Genomic DNA, 20,320 nt, shown 5'->3' with positions numbered 1-20,320 from the left:
AACATCATCTTCATACGCGTAATGCCGTGGTCACATCTAACAGCATTCACTAGTAAACGTGGCACTTCCCGCCTGCCACGGGCGGCCTGTCCACACTCTGTCCCTGGCTGTCTAGTGATGACCGATGGGAGAGGGCCCTCGGGGGTAGTTCCTTCGTTATATTCCTAAGTCTCCTTTAATCTAAAACAGTCCTTTTTAAAAAATTGTGCTCTGGTCTGGCTGACCGCTCCCCCCAAAGATGGGGGCTGTGCCTACAGGCTAATTTCATCCCAGTTCCACATTCATCTTTGTCAACATTTCCCTAGATGGTGCTCTGTGGAGTTTGGGGGGGGGGGTATCATTTCATTAGGGAACATTTTGCTGGAGTAACCTGCCAGAGTTCCGCCTGGTCCCCTGAAGGAATACTTTGTTAAAGGGAAAAGGGCAGACTTACTTAGCTTTCCAGGGCCCTTTGCTACTGTCTTTACGAAAGCCTATCGGTGAGTAGCCCTGGGCTGTGTAAATTGCTTATGGGTCGGGCAGCAGTGGGTTTAACGTCAGGGGGCGTGTTTAGTGCTTTAGGTTAAGCCTTGTCCTGAGCGGGGTTGTCAGGCGCGTTCGCTGGTCGGCCTGAGGGGTCTCAGCTCAGGTGACGCCCACGAACTTGTACCTCCTTAAAGCCCCCGACTTGAATCACGTATCCCCTCAGGGGAAGCTCAGTGGTGGTCCTCTAATTATGTTACCCCCGTACTTAAGAGGTGCCGCGTGCCTTCTAACGAGAAGGACACCTCCTCCTGCACCGCGGCGCTCCTGGAGGGCAGGACACAGGACTGATTTTCCCCTTGGTCGGTTTTCGGAGTGAGGAGCCGAAGCCCTAGCCACCTTCAGTGATGCCTAAGGAGCTGTGTTGCTTCCCGACCTTGTGTCTTTGGGAGTCACTGCACACTCATTGCTTTTATAGGTTCACTGTGTCCAGTCAAATACAGCGCCTCATCCGCAGAGCCCAGCCGTCCTGCGTGTGAGCAGAGCACACCCCTCACGCAGCTCTGTGTTCTTTGGGTCCAATCCTATAAGCCTTTGAACTGTGTTGCTTTTAGAAGGAACGGGATCCCCCAAGCCCATTTTGAACATTTACTTCTCCAGAGGTGGGATCAACAATTTCCCCAAGCAATCTCGAGTTCTTCTAGTGGGAGTGGTGTCCAGAGGCCACAAACTGAGTAGCAGGGGCCGTGCCAGGTCTGGAGAAGCTTAAAGGCTTTGAGGACATTGTGCCATCCCAATGCGGGTGGGGACACAAAACCTGTGCAGGCATTTCCCAAAGATTGTCAACGTGGCACCAACAACAAGTGGTCAAAGGAGAGAAGAGGCCACAGGCCGTGGGGCTGCAGTGGACAGCACCCAAGGACTGAGACTTGGGGCCTGGACAAATAACATGAGAGGAGGAGAGGCTCATTTCAGGGTCAGCAGAGGACCCCCTACTCCCTGAGCTGATTTTTTTTTTTTTTTAATATATCTTTATTGATTTCAGAGAGAGGAAGGGAGAGGGAGAGATAAAAACAGAAACATCAATGATGAGAGAGTCATGGATCGGCTGCCTCCTGCATGCTCCTGGCTGGGGATGGAGCCTGCAACCCGGGCATGTGCCCTCATCGGGAATGAAACTGCAATCTCCTGGATCCCGGGTCAATGTCAACCGCTGAGCAACTCCTGGCCTGGCCCTGAGCTGATTTTTAAAAGAAGAAATGTCAATATGCTTTGCTCATTGGGATATACTAGAAGGAGGTCGAGCGCAGGTTTAGAGAAACAGGTTCTTGCCTCAATGCCTTCTGTTGTGAGGGTTTCATCTGAAAGAAATGGACTGGTTATTTCATGTGAGTGCTTATTAAAAGCAGATATCTGGCTGTTCCTTAGCAGTTGCATGTGTTACTGGGGTACCCCAGATTTCTGTCCGCGTCCAGGGATTGGGCCTGTAGAGCAACTGGTACATATTATACATCTAATGACAGCCTTGGACTGTTTTGAGTCCTGGGGTCCCCTGAGCTTGCAATTCTATGTCATGATAATGTTAGTTGTCACCGGACCCCAAGGCCCCGATTCAGAGACGTCCATGTAGATGCCAGATACGTCCCTACACGATACAATAATGCTGAGAAGAGGAAGCGTGAGGGTTTGGAGAGAGAAATGTCTTGTGGGTTGGCAGAGCGTGATCCAATCGACCTCCTCGACCAGATGTACCAGAGGAAAACAGTAGCTGCCCACGTCAGTCTGGCAGATACTTGGAGTCTAGTCTTAGAAGCTGCAGCCACACAGAAAGGACACTCTGGTGTCATCGTCTGTCTGTAAGGATGAGGCTCAGTTTACACACACCAGGGCCATGGGGCGTAGTGAAAGCCCGTTTGTCAAACAACTGAGTTTCCCGGAGGGAAGAGCCCCTTAGGGGGTCTGCCCCAGGCCCACTCACCCCCGTGCTCGCTCTGCCCTGTGCTGCCCTTGGGTCCTAATTCCTGTGCCAGCTTCACGGTAACACGTGGCCACAGCGTTCCACATCACTCCCCCTTAAACTTTCTCATACTGTGGCACCTGGTATATAGTAATTTAGACAAAAATTTTACAAAAGAAAAGTTGTCCTTACTAAGTAGATATTTTTGTTTAACATATGACATGGTTTTGTGTCTGAGAAAGGCAAGTGGCAGCGGGTGAAGCTGGCTTCAGTGTGCTGGTCACCAGCTGCCCCGTGGAGCTGCTGTCTTGCCCTCTGTGCGTGCCCTGACTGAGCCTGTCTCCCGCAGACGCTGCGATGTACAACACCTCCGGGGCCTTGCCGACCTCGCCTGTGGCACCCACCACCTACGGTACGTGAGCCTGCCTCCTGAAAAGGAGGTGGAAGGGAGCACCTGGAGGGGAAGGGAGGGCGGCCTGTGCACCTGGCTGGCTGTGTCGGAGGCTGTGCCAGGCGGCTTTGCATGAGCCCTGGGAAGGCAGACGGCCGCCTCCACAGTGAGCGCCCAGACCCTCCGGCCTTCCCGCTGGCTCATGTGATTCTGCAGCGGAGGCCGCGTCCAGAGTTGCTGCAATTGCTTCCTGAGAGTTTGGGAAGCGAGGAGCAGAAGCAGGGGAAGGGGCATTTCTATCTGAGACCCACAGTGGGGCTCTCCATGGATGGGGGGACTCTGAGAAACAGAATGCCAGTCTCCCTCAGAAATAAATACGCAAAATGTGTCCGTTGCTTCGACACTCATTGGCCACAGGAGCCAGCCTTGTGGGAAATGTGTGATCCCGTCTGTCACGCCTCAGAGTGCAGAGTGAGACTCTGAACCGGGTTCTCGTGAGGTGTGACTCGTAGACCCCAGCCCTGGTGACAAAGGAACAACGTTTTGGGATGAATGGGAAACCTGTCCATGATCCAGTCTGATTCAGGGGGAGGAGGAGGCCCCTGTCCCCGGAGGGAGGTCTGCAGGACACAGGAGCTGAGTACCAAGGCCAAGAATGAGCAGAAGTGTGAGGGTGGCACCTGGATGAATTATCCTGAAGGACCGGGTCCCGCCTCCCCGTGCCTGGTCGAGCCCCTGCTCTCCCTGTGCCATGAGATGACAGCACCCTCCGTCTCTCTTCCGGTCCCAGATCCAATGCTGAAGGTAGACGACAGCAACACCCGGATCCTGATCGGCTGCCTGGTGGCCATCATCTTCATCCTCCTGGCTGTCATTGTCACCATCCTCTGGAGGCAGTTCTGGCAGAAAATGCTGGAGAAGGTGAGGATGTGCCCAGGCCGCTGCTACCCCAGGAGCCAAGGGCAAACTGTGAGAGTTTGTGACCTGCTAGGCGCTGGCCGGGGCCACCAGGAAGCCTAGCATGGACAGGCTTGCAGCCAAAGGGGTCAGGAAAGAGTAGGCCAAGCCCACTTCTCATTTTCAGAATGGCGACTTTGGACCCTCCCCCAAAACTCCTTCAGTAGTTGAATCTCAACTGAGGCAGCACCCTGGAAATGCTGATTCCCTGGGTGGGGAGAGGGTTGTAGACATGTGCATTGTTAAAATCCTCACCTGAGGATATGTTTTATTGACTTGAGAGAGAGAGGAAGGTGAAGAGAGGGAGATGTGAGAGAGGAACATTGATCAATTGCCTCCTGAACATGCCCTGACCAAGGATCAGACCTAGGTTTGTGCCCTGACTGGGAATCGAACCTGCCACCTTTTGGTGCACGGGACGATGCTCCAGCCAATGGAGCGTACAACTCATGCTGGGTGGATGCTCTCGGAGAACCGGTGCCCACGTGGAGGAGACCAGAAGAGGGAACAGGGCACTGTGGGGATGGACTGGAATCTCCAAGCTCCAGCTGTCAGAGGGAAGTGCTCAGTTCCTTCTGATCTGCTCCACAGTCAGTTTCTGAGATGATTTTAAGGTTTTTCAGGCAGCAGTATTTCACAGAAGAGCGGATATACTTGCTTTCCTCTAGGACCTCTATCATCAGCCTACAAACACTTTACCTAAATTAAAGCTTTCCATTCACACAGTGACTGGAGATTAAAGGGAAGTGCCTTCAGCGAGCTCACCCGTCAGTGTGATGCTGGGACACGGGGCATCTGAAGTCCAGGGAAAGGGCAGCAAAGGGAGGTGGTGGCCTTGGTGTGGGTGGACTGAGGTTCACTGGGCAGCTCGAAGCTGATTAGTCTGCTGGACTGGGGGGAAGGGTCTGTGTTCCCTACTCCAGAGCCATTCTCTCTTTATTTGAACCACACTTGGCCACACTTCCATGGCTCTTTCTTCTGAAACCACTGGGGTGTATTCCTGGGCAGGGAGAGGAATGCTGAATTGGAGACTCCCCAGGTACAAAGGAGAGAAAATTTTGCCCTTGACTATTTAACTTGGTCCTTCAAAAAATTCTTTCTACCCTGTATATCCGAGCAAGATAACTCAAGAGGCTCTAGGGTGACACATGGTTTCTCCCTGTGGAAGGAATTCTTTGTGGAGACATTTAAGCGTATACCTCTATTCCCCGAAACGCCACCTAATATAGCTGCAGACTGTAGATGTTTGTAGGCTACTTTTTTTTACTTTGAAAAATATTTTAAATTTACAGAAAAGTTAGACTACTATAATGAACTTTCACCGAGGTTTACTAACAAAATATTAATATTTTTGCCACATTTGCTTTATCTCTTTGTCTTTCATATAAACAAATGTTTCTGAGCCATTTGAGTTGCAGATATGACATGTTTTACCCTTAATATTTCATGTGTGTCCACCCTTTAAGAGCAGGGTCATATTTGTTATGTGATGATAAGACCAAAACTCAATATCTGACATAAAAATATGTTAAATTCATTGTTTACCATAGAAGAGTTTTTTTAAAAAAAATAGTTTAACAGTTACTTTTTTTGTTTATTTTATTGTTGAGAATATTACAGATGTCCCCCATTTCCCCCCCTTTGCCCCTCCCCCCATCTCCCCATCCTAGGCCTTCCCCTGTCTATTGTCTGTGTCCAGGGGCCATGACTAATCTGTACTCCTCAGTCCCTTCACCTTTTTTTTTTTTTTTTAAAAAAATATATCTTTATTGATTTTAGAGAGAGGAAAAGAGAGGGAGAGAGAGAGACAGAAACATCAATGATGAGTCATTGATCGGCTGCAGCCCACAACCCAGGCATGTGCCCTGACCGGGAATTGAACCTTGATCGCCTGGATCCTAGGTCGACGCTCAGCCGCTGAGCCATGCCCAGCCGGGCATCCCTTCACCTTTTTCACCCATCGCCCCAACCCTCTCCCATCTGGCAACTGTTAAAATGTCCTGTGCATCAATGAGTCTGTTTCTGTTCTGCTTGTTTGTTTGTTTTGATTTTTAAATTCATTGTTGATAGATGTGTATTTACTGCCATGTTATTGTTCCTATTCTTGATATTTTTTATCTTTTTTCTTCTTCTTCTCAAAGGAGACCCTTCAACATTTCCTGTAGTACTGGTCTGGGGGTGGTGAACTCCTTTAGCTTTTTCTTATCTGTGAAGCTGTTTATCTGACCTTCAGCTCTAAATGACAGCTTTGCTGGGTAGAGTAATCTTGGTTGTGGGTCTTTGCCTTTCATCACTTTGAATATTTCTTGCCACTCCCTCTGGCCTGCAAAGTTTCTGTGGAGAAATCAGCTGACAGCCTTATGGGAGCTCCCTTGTAGATAACTAACTGCTTTTCTCTTGCTGCTTTTAAGATTCTCTCTTTGTCTTTAACCTTTGGCATTTTAATTATGATGTGTCTTGCCATGGGCTTCTCTGGGTTCCTCTTGTTTGGGTTTCTCTGTGCTTCCTGGGCTTGTAAGTCTATTTCTTTCACCAGGTAAGGAAGTTTTTGGTCATTATTTTTTCAAATAGTTTTAAAATTTCTGGCTCCCTCTCTTCTTCTGGTACCCCTATGATGTGAATATTGGGATGCTTGAAGTTGTCCCAGAGGCTCCTTACACTATCTTCATATTTCTGGATTCTTTTTCTTTTTGCTGTTCTTATTGGGTCTTCTTTGCTTCCTTATATTCCAAATTCTTGATTTGATTCTTGGCATCCTCTACCTCTCCTTTTGATTCCCTGTAAATTATTCTTTTTTAATTTTTATTTTTAACTGATTTCAGAGAAAGGAAGGGAGAAGGAGAGGGAGAGAGATAGAAACATCAATGATGAGAGAGTCATTGATCGGCTGCCCCCTGCACGCTCCCTACTGGAGATTGAGCCCTCAGCCCAGGCATGTGCCCTGACAGGGAATTAAACTGTGATCTCCTGGTTCGTGGGTTGATGCTCAAACACTGAGCCATGCTGGCCAGGCTGTAAATTATTCTTTATTTCAGTTGGTGTATCCTTCATTTCTGACTGGTCCTTTTGTGTTGTTGATGTTCTCATTAAGTTTCTTGAAGTTCTCTCCCAATTCCTTGGTTCTCAGTAAGCTTTTTATAACCGTTGTTGTGAGCTCTGTATCTGGTATTTTTCTTCTGTTTCATTTAGTTCTTTTCCTGGAGATTTCTCCTGTTCTTTCCTTTGGGACCTGTTTCTTTGTCTCTGCATTTTGGCTGTCTCCCTGTGTTTGTTTCTATGTATTAGGTATATCTGCTGTGTCTCCTGGTCTTGGTAGAGTGGCCTTGTGTAGTAGGTGTCCTGTAGGGCCCAGTGCTCAGCCTCCCTAGTCACCTGAGCTGGGTGCTCCAGATGTGCCCCTGTGTGAGCTGTGTGTAGGTTACTTTTGATGATGTGCTCAGCATTCTTTCTCTGAGAGATTCAACCATACTTACTTAGTCCCTATAGTGTGCTGGGCTCCAGCTTAGATTTTTGGAATTCTGCCTCAGCAGTGGACCTTCCAGTTCCAGTGACAAAGCAGGCATCTAAGTTTCTCATTGACACCCACAGTGTGAGGTGACTAACCAAATAGTTATATATTCAGATTCTGGCATATTTTTGAAGGAGCAGGCAAGTCACATGAGGTATGATGACAAACAATTATTTGTTTTATTCCAGTATGAGCTGTAATACACCTGGCTATCCCCAGACACCAGGGCTTTCCTTTACGATTCTGTAACCATTTCAATTTTGGTTAATAAAATTGTGGGGGCCTTGCCCTGGCTGCTGTAGCTCAGTAGGTTGGGCATTGTTCTGTGCACCAAAAGGTTGCCAGTTCGATTCTGGGTCAGGGCACATACCAGTGTTGTGGGCTCGATCCCCAGTAGGGGACATGCAGGAGGCAGCCAATTGATGTTTCTCTCTCTCTCCTTTCTTCTCTCTATAAAATCAATAAAAATGTATCTTTAAAAATCATGGGGCCAGAGGGACAAGGTGATTCAGCATGTTGAGTTAGTGAGCATTTAAATTTATGTTTACACCAAATCAAAATAGCACAAGTGGTAGTCAACAGAGGCTACTGTTTAATAGAATGCCGAAAACACTAAGATTGAGCTCTGTGATTGAGACTGATAGGTTCTTAGAGTGTCAGGTAAACATTGTGTATTAGTGCTTCAGGGAATGTTGGTGGCACAGGAATTAGGTCGAATTCTGCCTTGAAGAAGTGAGGGACCAGTGTAAGTTTCTACAATGCAGGTACTTGTGGAACCAGACAGCATCCCTACCTGTGTGGTGTGTGTGGTGTTTGAGAGCCTTGAAGAGCCATGCCATCTGGGTAGAGAGTGGGAAAGAGAAGGTTTACGGTCCCCTTCATGCAGCAAGCCTCCTCCCTGTCCCTCCCCTCCAGGCTTCCCGGAGGATGCTGGACGATGAAATGACCGTCAGCCTGTCCCTGCCCAGCGAGTCCAGCATGTTCAACAACAACCACTCCCCATCGCCCAGTGAGCAGGAGTCCAACTCCACCTACGACCGCATCTTTCCTCTACGCCCTGACTACCAGGAGCCCTCAAGACTGATCCGCAAACTCCCAGAGTTCCCTCCCGGGGAGGAGGAGCCAGGTGAGGACAGGACAGGGGAGGAGCTGAGGGAGGACCCTGAAGGTGTGTGTGACTGTGCTCCAGGGGAGGAGGAGACAGGTGAGCATGAAACAGTGAGCTGAGGGAGGAGCCTTGGCCAGAGAGTGAAGGTGTCTCACCCCCCCCAGTGTTAGCTGGAGAAGCCCACGCCCTCCCTTTTCCCCTGGCGTCTGCTCTCCTCGCCTGATCTGGGCACCTCTCCTTTGCTCCTGCACAGAGCAGATGTTTACAGGGACCCCATCTCAGAAGTGGAAGCAAAGGAACAAAAGGGGTCACTAAGGTGTTTGCTTCAGGAGAACCTAAACAATCCACCTCATCCAACCTCCTCATTTTACAAAGGAGGAAAGTGCCCAGATAAGGGACTTACCCAACACCAAACATCTTTAGGGGTAAGTCCAGGACTAGAATTTCCCCTGGAGGAGAAAATAAATGATGCTAACCATGCCCTGAATTCCCAGGTTTTCACCACCGCGATTGCCTTTACCTCATTTTCGTTGATTTCTCTTCGGTGGTGATTTGTTGGAATCACACAAGATTTTATTATGAGAATAATGAATTTCTTGGCTTTTCTCAATAAAAGCATTGCTTGGTAAAGCAGTGCTAGTTGACTCACACCCCCCTGTTTTTTAAAGAATTGTTGCAGAGTGACATCAGAAGGGCTTCTGGGGTCATTGCTGAGGCTCAGAGCAGCCTTCCTGTGAGGTCAGCAACCCACATCAGCAGACAGGGACACAATGCTCAGGAGAGAGGTATGGACAGGCAGACAGACGACCTAGAGGAGTGGAAGCTTTCCAGGGGCCGTTTGAGGGAAGAAAGGAAACTCACATGTGTTTATACTCGGGAGATGCTGACATTGAAGGGGCACACTGGCCTTGGGATTTTACAGACAGCAGGAATAAAGGGTAAAAACAAAATTATTTCCTAGACTGGGGTAATTTACCTAGTTTCTGAAGTCTAAAACTTTCCCCCTCATATTTTAATGATTTTTTAAAGTTAGGAAGTATCTTAAACTAGACCATATAAACTTAATCAGAAAGCTTTCCAATACTTAAATAGGTTATTAAGTCAGTGGTGGTGTCTCACAATGAAAGAAATATGCTATCAGATCTTTAGCCTTTCATACTCCTACCTAACATGTCACGAACCTCCCTGTAATGGCTCCACCCAAGGCCATCCAAGGACGTGCTCATGGTCCTGTGGTCTGAGAAGGAAGGAGAGGCAGAATGATGGCCTGCACTCTGAAGGCCATGAGGAAGTCTCAGGAAGAGTCAAGCAGAAATGTGTGGGGTAGGTGACTTGGGGACGTGCTCCAGCCCTCTGTCTCTCAGGCGTCTGACCCCGAAGAGATGCCAAAGCCCCCTCGAATGAGACCACTGCCTTGTCTTCCAGGCTGCAGCGGCCTTGTGAAGCCAGTCCAGCCCAGTGGGCCGGAGGGTGTGCCCCACTACGCAGAGGCTGACATTGTGAACCTCCAGGGGGTGACCGGAGGCAACACCTACTCTGTGCCTGCCCTCACTATGGACCTGCTCTCAGGAAAGGACGTGGCCGTGGAAGAGTTCCCCAGGAGACTCCTAACTTTCCAGGAGAAGCTGGGAGAAGGCCAGTTTGGGGAGGTGAGTGGACTCTGAGGGGGGCATCCAGTCCTTGGTGGCTGAATAAAAGTGACCAGGAGAACAGAGTGTCCCTTCACAGTGGACTTGCCTGCGGATGTCTCCTCCATGTGCCTCTCCCCATGTTCCCTTGGGAAGACTAGTGTTGGGTCCAGCACATCTTTGCCAGGTTCCAGTGGAGTTCCCGGGTTTCCTTGGGATTTTAAAGCAGGCAAGTGACTATGCTTTGCAGAAATCCTGAAAACATTCAATATTTTCCCATTTTTTACAATGGATTATACAAAGAGTGGGGACCCATAAAATGTGATCATCTTTTATAAACTGTCCAAGACCCTGCTGCTTCAGAGCCACTGTTTTCCCCTTTTCGTGGAAGCTATGTGTGAAAGGGTCAAACAGAATCCCCCCAGCCTTGGTCCCTGAATCCGCTACTAGAGCCTGAATCACTGACTTAGATGAGGGGGAACAGTCCCCTCAGTGGACTCAGAGTCAGGCCTGTGATACTGGCCCATCCCTCCTACAGCAGTCATGAGCCTCCTGAGAACTCAGAGCAGTGGCTGAATTTGCACTGGGAGTTTTTGCTCTGCCATCCACACTCCAGTGTAACATGTGGTTTAATGGGAAAGTGTGGTTGGTTTTCAGGTGAACCCCATGCTCATGTCTTGGGTAGGTTTGGTGTTGCAGAAGGTGCAGGAGGTCGTGGCATCTGTCCCTGGTGTCATATGATCTCTTCCTGTCCTCTGAGTGAAAGATGCAGGCTCATTACACTGTCCGTAAGAATAAGCCGCACGTGTGATGCTAACCCCATGTAAGGGATTCAGAGGAAAAGTGCAAGCATCTCACAGTGATCCCTGCTGCAGTGAAAAACCATGCTGCAGCTCCATGCTGAATGAAACACTGTGCCGCAGCTCCATGCTGTAATGAAACACTGTGCTGCAGCTCCATGCTGAATGAAACACTGTGCTGCAGCTCCATGCTGAATGAAACACTGTGCTGCAGCTCCATGCTGAATGAAACACTGTGCTGCAGCTCCATGCTGAATGAAACACTGTGCCGCAGCTCCATGCTGTAATGAAACACTGTGCTGCAGCTCCATGCTGAATGAAACACTGTGCTGCAGCTCCATGCTGAAGGAAACACTGTGCTGCAGCTCCATGCTGTAATGAAACACTGTGCTGCAGCTCCATGCTGTAATGAAACACTGTGCTGCAGCTCCATGCTGAATGAAACACTGTGCCGCAGCTCCATGCTGAAGGAAACACTGTGCCGCAGCTCCATGCTGAAGGAAACACTGTGCCGCAGCTCCATGCTGTAATGAAACACTGTGCTGCAGCTCCATGCTGTAATGAAACACTGTGCTGCAGCTCCATGCTGTAATGAAACACTGTGCTGCAGCTCCATGCTGTAATGAAACACTGTGCTGCAGCTCCATGCTGAATGAAACACTGTGCTGCAGCTCCATGCTGAAGGAAACACTGTGCTGCAGCTCCATGCTGAATGAAACACTGTGCTGCAGCTCCATGCTGAAGGAAACACTGTGCTGCAGCTCCATGCTGAATGAAACACTGTGCCGCAGCTCCATGCTGTAATGAAACACTGTGCCGCAGCTCCATGCTGAAGGAAACACTGTGCTGCAGCTCCATGCTGTAATGAAACACTGTGCCGCAGCTCCATGCTGTAATGAAACACTGTGCCGCAGCTCCATGCTGAAGGAAACACTGTGCCGCAGCTCCATGCTGAAGGAAACACTGTGCTGCATGATCTATTCATTCATGCAGGTAATGTTCTGATCAATGGGTACTTCCTTCATAAAGCAGTCACATGTCCTATTTTTTTTTTATCAGTTATTTGAATCACAGATGTGTCACACTTACCTTCCATGTGTCTCTGGTTGCTTGATGTCATTGGTAAGGGGTAATTCATCCCTAGGTGAGGCTCCTTGGAGGCTGAGAACTTTTGGAGAAGCGGTAATGCTGAGACACGTGCCTTTTATCTAGGTCCATCTCTGTGAAGTGGAGGGAATGGAAAAGTTGAAAGACAAAGGTTTTGCCCTCGATGTCAATGCCAGCCAGCCTGTCCTGGTGGCCGTGAAAATGCTCCGGGCAGATGCCAACAAGAATGCCAGGTCTGTGGTCTGCATTTTGAGTTTTCCTTTGTGTGCCGCGTCCTCCGATCGGGATGCTACCGAAAGCTTCTGAGCAGCCTTTTGTCTGGAGAGGGGCAGGTCTGTGGGCCGCCTCTCGTTTCCGTGATTACACTGTATTTTCTGCGGGGCCAGCATCCTCACTTTGTTCTTCATCTCCCTCAAACACAAACACACATTTCCCACTGGACTTGCTACCTGTTCACTGCCTGACCATCGGCAAGGCCCGAATATCCCGCCCCCCCAAGCCGTCGCCCGCAGAGTGCTCCTGAGGCCCTCCCTCTCGGCCCTTCCAACTCCACTTACTCCCCGACCCTGGCTTCTCTTTCATGCTCCTTTTCTTCTGTGTCCAGCAGCCCCGCAATGAGCAGCTACCTCCACTTGGCAAAGCACCCATGGCCCTCAAAGCGAAAGGCTCCACAGCCCTTAGGCTGTTTCCCCGCGGGACCCCCCCTCCATAGATGGCAGCCCCAGACGCGTCCCTGGCCCGCAGCCTTTCCATCCCGGGATGGTGAGCTCCCCTCACCGGGAGGCGCAGCCAGAAGCTGTTGTTCGTCCCTGACAAGGCTCCATCTGGGGGCCGTGTGCTTCCCCACTTGTGTTGGCTGCTTCCTCTCGCTGAGACTCGGAGTGGGAAAGGCTCCTGTCCCTCCTCCAGATCTCCTGAACTGCAAACGCCGCATGGGCTGCATGGAAAGTCTGCAAGCGCAGGATGTGGGATGGGAGGAAAAGCCAGGGAGCGGGACCGAGAAGGTCTGGAGTCTAACTGAGAGCTCCTGTTAGGATATTAGCAGGAGAGACGGGACATCCTGGGGCCTCACAGAGAGGGGGGGGATGCCCAGTGTTACTCTGGGCAAGTGACCACTGTTTTGCTTGGTGTGTTGGCATCCCTCCTCCTGTGTCCTTTCCTGCTGAGCAGTGGTGGACGGCCTGGGCTCTGGCCCCTCTCGAGCCATGGGGACCCCTGTTGGGGTGGATGTACCTGATGTGGTTTGGGGGTTCCACTGATAGAGCTTTCCTAGAAAATTCCCAGGAGACTTAACCGATCTACTCCAGCAATTTGGGGAATGTGGGCTGGTGGTCTCACCCACCCAAATATTGTTACTGGAAAGGTTGTAGCCATTTTGTGACTCAAGGGGTGGCTGTCACCAAATACACAACAATTACTAGTTTTGGCCAAGTGAGTGCTTTTTTAAAATGACCCCATGTTGCCACTATAACCGTTAGCAGCTCTGTGTTGAATGTGGGGACTGACAGCTGCTGGTTCCCTCATTAAGAAAAGCCAGTAGAAAATTATCAGATAAATTTGAGGGTTTCTTTGCTTTGTTAATAGAGTGTTTCAGGGCTTTTTAAATGGGTGGCCTTCCAGTGAAGATTTCCACTTTGCAGGGCAGCTCTGGGCAGTGGATATGACTCAGCCCATGCTGTTCACTCTCCGGGTGGCAGGCCTTTGGTTGGGTGCAGGAATGCCAAAGCACCTAGGTCACGGCTCTTGTTCTCGGAAAGGTGACAGTGTGACAGGAGGCCTGGTACTGCAAGGTGTGCAGAGTGAGACAGCCTGGGGGCCAGTCCTCAGCCTTCTCCAGGGTCTCCCAGGGATGGGTCCTGGTGTGATGGGAGGGTGAGGCTGGGCTGGGCCCCTTTTCCTTGTGATCCTGACTCTGGCCACCTCTGGGTTAATCTGTGTGTGTTCCTCCAAAGGACTGATTTTCTTAAGGAGATAAAGATCATGTCCCGGCTCAAGGATGCCAACATCATCCGTCTCTTAGCCGTGTGCATCGCCGAGGACCCTCTGTGCATGATCACTGAATACATGGAGAACGGAGACCTCAACCAGTTCCTGTCCCGCCACGAGCCCCCCAGCTCCGCCCCCAGCGAGGCGCCCACTGTCAGGTAAATGGCCGGTGCCCCTCCTCTGCATGCTTTTCTGACATTAACCTGCGTCTGCAGATGGGGAGCAATGGACCCTACAGCTCGCTGTGCTCCTCACAGAGGGGCTGCAGAGGTCCCCGAAGAGCAGAGCGCGCTGTGGGGCTCGGCGCTCGGTGGAGCCGCTGTGGAGCGTGCACCTGCTGTGGCCCCCTGTGTCCACAGGAGACTTTCTCTCCTTGTGTTTCCTCAGTTATGCCAACCTGAAGTTCATGGCCACTCAGATCGCCTCTGGCATGAAGTACCTGTCCTCCCTTAATTTTGTGCACCGAGACCTGGCCACGCGGAACTGCCTGGTGGGCAAGAACTACACCATCAAGATCGCCGACTTTGGGATGAGCCGGAATCTGTACAGCGGGGACTATTACCGCATCCAGGGCCGGGCCGTGCTGCCCATCCGCTGGATGTCCTGGGAGAGCATCCTGCTGGTGAGCGCGGGTGCAGGCTCCGAGGTGCCGCGGGTGCGCTGGGGGAGTGGCGGGTCGGCACGGCCCGAGACAGCGGAGACAAACGGCTGGGGTGTCTGCTCTGACCGGTGGTCCTCTCTGAGTGCTAACTGTTACTTTCTAGCACTGGCCTCTTTCTGCTGGTACACCCATCATGATAAGGCATTCACTATTTTTTTTCCTCTCCCCTTTCCACATACTGAATGATGTTAATTAGTTTAGGGTACTAAAACATCATTTAAAAAAATGTTATCCACATGAAATAGTTTTTTTCTGTATTAATTTCATAACCATATTTCTAATTAATTATTTACACTGATCTCTATATTTTTATTTTAATGATTATCATTTACTTTTTATTTTACGTTCACCACTCTTTGCTTTATAACTTTTATAACTTTTATTCGGCTCTTGGTCTTCTGGACCACGGGTGGATAAGAGACATTTTTTTCCAAATGTCATTTCTTCTTACCACGGGATGGCTGACAGCCCTGCCCCTTTCACCCGTGTCCAAGGGGAGCAGCCCTGAGCTGAGACCTGAGGATGGTGTCAGAACAATGTCCTGGTGTCCTTTCAGCTCTCCCATGCGGTGTGACAGTTTCAGTGCTCCTGGCCCTCAGTGGGGGGAGGGTGTAGCTCCAGGTTATGAAACCCTAACCTGTTCCTGTGCACACAGGTGATTCTGATTTTCTCTCCTTGTTCTGATTGAAACAGGGCAAGTTCACTACAGCCAGCGATGTGTGGGCCTTTGGGGTGACCCTGTGGGAGATGTTTACCTTTTGCCAGGAGCAGCCCTATTCCCAGCTGTCTGATGAACAGGTCATCGAGAATACCGGGGAGTTCTTCCGAGACCAAGGGAGGCAGGTGAGGGCTGTGGGGATGATGCTCTTGAAGGAGAGAGGCCGGCCCTGTCTTGGCAGGACAGGGTGGGCTGGAAGACGGGCCACCTGCGTGAAGACCTTTGTCACTGAATATACAGATAACATGAAAGACCAGGCTCCTCCCCAGGCACCCACTCTGCTTCTGTGTCAACCTGGGGTTACTGGGGGCAGGAGGTGGTCACATCAGGCTCTTCTCCAGCTTAGACATCCCAGCAAATAAAATCCTCTCGCTCACGGTTGACCCATTTCCTGATCTAGACTGTGAGGTTTGTCTCCCTGGGTGAAAAAGTGAAAGTGAAAAAGCGATTTATTAGCATTCATTAAAAGCTTGGTTTGGACCGTCTAGCAATGTTTCTAGACTTACATGTCCAGAAACAATCAGGTGTACCCTGGACTTCCCACTCCTGGCATGTACCGCTGGACCCAGCTCTTGTGGACACGCTGAGTTTCCAAGCTCACAGGGTCCCAGTTCCTGGCCAAGATGCTCTAGCATTTGTTTGGCTGACTCAGTTAATTTCCTGTGAGATGTGGGATTAAAGCTTGCTGGTGGCAGAAGCCCTGAGCCTCCCCAACATGGCCTGGCTGCAGCGCACCCTTGGAGTGTGGCACATAAAACCAGAAAATGACAAAAGCTGGGGAGAGGGAAAAGTCTCTTGCAGAAAATGAAAAATGGAGCCCAAATAGACAAGCCACCGAAGGACAAGGGGGGCAGGAGAGAGAATGCAGCATGAAGGGTGGAAACAAGGAGGGCCTGGGATTTGAGTTTATCTTGAGACTGTGGCCATGTGGCAGCAGGGGATCTAGATCATCTTCTTTGGTTAGGAGGTAATGGATTTCTTCCCATGGCAAAGGGCAGAGCTACCCATGGGCAGGGGAAAGAGATGGGCCAGGAGGAATGTTGTCACCTGGTCTGAAGCAGTGCGGCCACCAGGCTGACATCTTGAGAATCTGTGGCCAACTGAGAGCGATGTGTTCAGTTGGAAAATGCAATCTTATTTATCATACCGGTGGTTCTAATTTGAGTATATCCTGGACTTACAGACGAAGGGAGGGAGGTGGTAAACCTTTTGTTCTTTCTCAGCGTATTCTTCTGGGACTGAAATCCCACAGGGGAAAATATGTCCTTGAGGCAGAATTGGGGCTCTAACCCTCAGTGGAAGCCAGGCTGCAGCCCCACAGGCCCAGTCTACTTGCGAGTCAAATGCTCCGGCTAGGCCATAGCTTTGATTTGGAACTAAATGTTCCAAATTAATTATGCAAATTTTATGCTATTCAGCTTCACAATAAAAGTTTTCTCACTTAATGGAGTTTTAATTTCTAATAATCTCTGGGATTTAGTTTTTTACTCATTTTTAAATATTCTGTGCAAAAGGATCCACCATTTTCACCTTCATTAAATACAGTCAGTGAACCTAGCGTACTCTGACCAAGTACCAAACGGTCGAGCAGTGAAGTCAAATATTGGACCGAAGCCTAGGCCATGGTCACATATCACCGTTGTGCAGAGTAAGCTCCTCACCTCTAAGCACAAGTTTAAATTTTCAATAAAAATTTATTAAATTTGCCCTGGTACTGTGGCTCAGTTGTTTGGGTGTTGCCCTGTGTACTGAAGGGTTGCTGGTTCGATTCCCGGTCAGGGCACATGCCCCAGTTGTGGGCTCCATCCCCAGTACCGGGCGTGCAGGAGGCAGCTGATGGTTGTTTCTCTCTCATCAATGTTTCTATCTCTCTATCCCTCTCCCTTCCTCTCGCTCTAAAGTCAATAAAAAATATATTAAATAAACATTTAACACCTGAACTTATTAAACACAATTTATTAAATTTATATTTTATTTTATTACATTTTATTATATAAATATTATGTATCTTTCCAATTTATATTTTATTGCTATAAATTTTATTATTAGAATTTCAGTATTCAAATTTTAAAAGCCTGGTCTTAGAGTGTGGTGCAGCTGTCTCCACTTCAGCTGCTAGGTGGGCGCTGTGGCCACTAGACTGCACCCATGATCTAGTTCTATTCCCAGTGGCTCAGTTAGTACCACAGTTGATTGAACAAAGTGGATATAATTCAGAAGAAAACCCCAGTGGCATGAATTCTAGAAGGAAATACGTAGGGTCCATAGCTTAGGCAAACCTGAAATCCTTTGTATTCAGTTGAAAGTGCTTGAAAGTCTATAGCAATAATTTCAGTACTTAAAAGAAATTCATTTACATTTTAATTTTCAATTTATCATGACAAATTGTGAAGAATTTCCAGAGAGCACTTTTCTTGGAAGCTCATGGTCTAAGCAAATGGACTAGGGGTTCTAACCACTTGATCTCCAGTCTGAGGTGTCTTTTTGCTTCTGGGTCACCTTTGGCTTGATGGTAAGGACCCCAGAATGGCCCCTCCAGGAACTCTGCTGCAGAGACGAAGAACAGACAGGGGGAGGAACGGGGCTGACGTGCTTTCGACTCCTGACTCAGTGATCATGTTCGAGATGCTGGGACCGAGCAAATCAATAGATGGTGCAGCAACTCTTCCTTACCTCCCTTTCTGTAATATTCTCTTCTTTTGTTTATTTTTGTTTCCAAGGTTTACCTCCCCCAGCCCGCCATCTGCCCTGACTCCGTGTACAAGCTGATGCTGAGCTGCTGGAGGAGGGACACCAAGCATAGGCCCTCTTTCCAGGAAATCCACATTCTGCTCCTCCAGCAGGCGGATGAGTGATGTGTCCACGCCTGTGACACTGCAAAGGCCCAGGTCCTCATCACAGGAGCCACCACTCACCACGCCCAAGCCACCCCCTGGATGCTGAGGGCACGCGAGACAGGCTCGTTTGCTTTTCTCCCTCTGTCTCTCATCTCCCATCACTCCACCCCACTCTCCATCCCTGACCCATATATACTTTTTTTTTTTTACATTAAAGAACTAGAAAAGAAAAAAAAAAAAGCCTAGGGCAGATAAGATCCAGTAAAGAAATCTTCATTGATATACCAAAGTGTTGGATAACAAAGGCTAGATAATTTATAAAGGTTAAATATGCTTGTGTTTATAAATGTGCAGATTCTACAGTGTTTTTCCATGTTGCCTTAAAAAAATAGTTTCAGAAAAACCCCCCTAAACCTGAAGAATATTAATGTCTTAGGAAACCTGAAATTAGCCTTAGGGAAAATGCTTGGCCAGCATGGAGACTTGGATGAAATGGTTTCAGTAATTAACCACAGATGGTTATGTTTCCTAATTTGGACTCTGGACTTGTCACACGCTCTGAGTTTCTCTCCCTGTCAAAGTAGCTGACACCTGCTTGGCCCCCCCTTCCTGGAATAGGTGTTTTGTTCATTCGTAGGCAGGGGCCAGGGTTGAGGCCTACGTACCTAAGAATACAGATTGTGGAGGAGAGAATGTCTGCTGCATGGCAGTGTGAAGGGGAATCGTCATTTGCAAAAACAAATGTACCTCAGGCGTGGAAGGATTCTTCAGCAGGGAGAGGACACAGAAAAGAGGCCTGTGGGGGACACGTAGCAGGTGTGCTACTCATTTCTGCAGAGGGGCCTCCTCTTTATCTTGTTCAGACATTTCCAAGTGTGTGTCCTCGTAAGGGCCTGATTTCGAATCTGTAAAAACTGGTGCTTCGATAGTTACGTCTCGGGCCCGCTGGCTCATCGTCACAGCTGCCCTCTGTGGCGCTTCTGGGCTGGGGTTGAATTTCTCAAGCATGGGCAACAGGGCACAGTGTCTGGATGTTTCAAAGCGTTGACCTAGGGCCAGCGAGGGGACGCTCCGAGGAGACGATGCCCACCCTTTACTGGGGACATACAGGGCGAATGTCCTGCCTCCGGAGGTGGGGTCCCCTGTCAGGCAGGCTGAAGAACCAGGGGAGACAGGCATAGGCTGGGACTCGAAGTGGTGTGTGAGATGGCGTTGGGTGGCCTCCTGGACAGGCTGAGCGTGAGGGAGCTGTCATCCACTGGGATGGCTTAGTAGACACGGGTGCCCTGGAGACCCTGTGAGCAGCAGAGAAGGAAGAGGGAGGCAGGCTTCAGAATTCGTGGGGGCAGATACCTGGTCAATCGGAGCTTCCAGGCTCCCCCATTCCATGAACCCTCAGATTCAGTGGGGAGCAGGGAAAGGAATCCCCAATTCCTGCTGAGGAGACACAAGAAAAGATGGCAGAGGAAACAGCCCAGGCTTAGGGGGAGCAGCTTGACCCTGGGGTCCCCTCTGTCGCCCTCCCTTGGTCCCTCCACAGCCTCTGAGGAGCTCGAATGTCCCCTGTTAGCCCTCAGCACTGCCCCAGGCCACACAGAAGCACGACCCCCACCCGAAACTCTCCGCAGGCCCTCTTCCTCCCTCTCCTCTCGAGTCCTGGGACTTGGTCTCAGTCTCTCCCAGGACGAACTGGAGGCTCAGGGGCTGGGAGTCAGGATGGAATCGCCTTGGGAGCTCAACCCATTTCTGCTTTGAACCAAGAGTGTCAAACCCTGGACAGTCTCTTTGCCATCTGGTCTTGGCTTTCCTGCTAGGTCAGACGAGGACAGTGCACTAGGTGGCTGTGAAGTCTCTTCCAGGTGTGATACGTCCAGAGCTTGCTGGAAACCTGGATCCCCAGCTGACGCAGACACGGTCACCTGCTCATCTCCTGCCGGGGAATCGTGGCCAGGAAAGGAGGCCGTGCAGGGAAGCCACTCCAGTAGGACTAGTAACGCCCGCCCCGTGTGGGCCATTTGGAGGTTCGCCATGTGCTCCCAAGCCCATGATCTCCTTTGATGTCATGCTCCCCTGCACCTTGAGACCTGCCACTATGCTCTCAAGGTCAGTGTTAACATCATGTACTATTGAGAGTTCTCCAGAGAAACAGAGCTAACAGAAGATACACACACATATACTTCTGATTTATTATAGGGAGTAG

The 20,320-nt window shown here is 49.8% G+C and overlaps 1 protein-coding gene across 1 annotated transcript in view; it reads left to right on the top strand.

The window, feature by feature from the left end:
• DDR2 (discoidin domain receptor tyrosine kinase 2) overlaps positions 1 to 19,897 on the top strand; it is a 74,651-nt gene extending 54,754 nt beyond the window's left edge. Inside the window, exons 9-17 of the mRNA XM_016210444.2 lie at positions 2,769 to 2,831; positions 3,601 to 3,731; positions 8,191 to 8,401; positions 9,809 to 10,032; positions 12,024 to 12,151; positions 13,871 to 14,062; positions 14,292 to 14,526; positions 15,259 to 15,408; positions 18,004 to 19,897. Of these exons, the coding sequence (XP_016065930.1) occupies positions 2,769 to 2,831; positions 3,601 to 3,731; positions 8,191 to 8,401; positions 9,809 to 10,032; positions 12,024 to 12,151; positions 13,871 to 14,062; positions 14,292 to 14,526; positions 15,259 to 15,408; positions 18,004 to 18,138 (1,469 nt within the window). The 3' untranslated portion in view covers positions 18,139 to 19,897. The remainder of the gene's footprint in view (positions 1 to 2,768; positions 2,832 to 3,600; positions 3,732 to 8,190; positions 8,402 to 9,808; positions 10,033 to 12,023; positions 12,152 to 13,870; positions 14,063 to 14,291; positions 14,527 to 15,258; positions 15,409 to 18,003) is intronic.
• The last annotated feature ends 423 nt before the right edge of the window (positions 19,898 to 20,320 follow it).

The sequence above is a fragment of the Miniopterus natalensis genome, chromosome 19 (genome assembly GCF_054644295.1).
Source record: "Miniopterus natalensis isolate mMinNat1 chromosome 19, mMinNat1.hap1, whole genome shotgun sequence".
Lineage (NCBI taxonomy): Eukaryota > Metazoa > Chordata > Mammalia > Chiroptera > Miniopteridae > Miniopterus > Miniopterus natalensis.
Note: the sequence above shows the minus strand (reverse complement) of the source record. Positions and strands in the feature narration are given on the sequence as shown.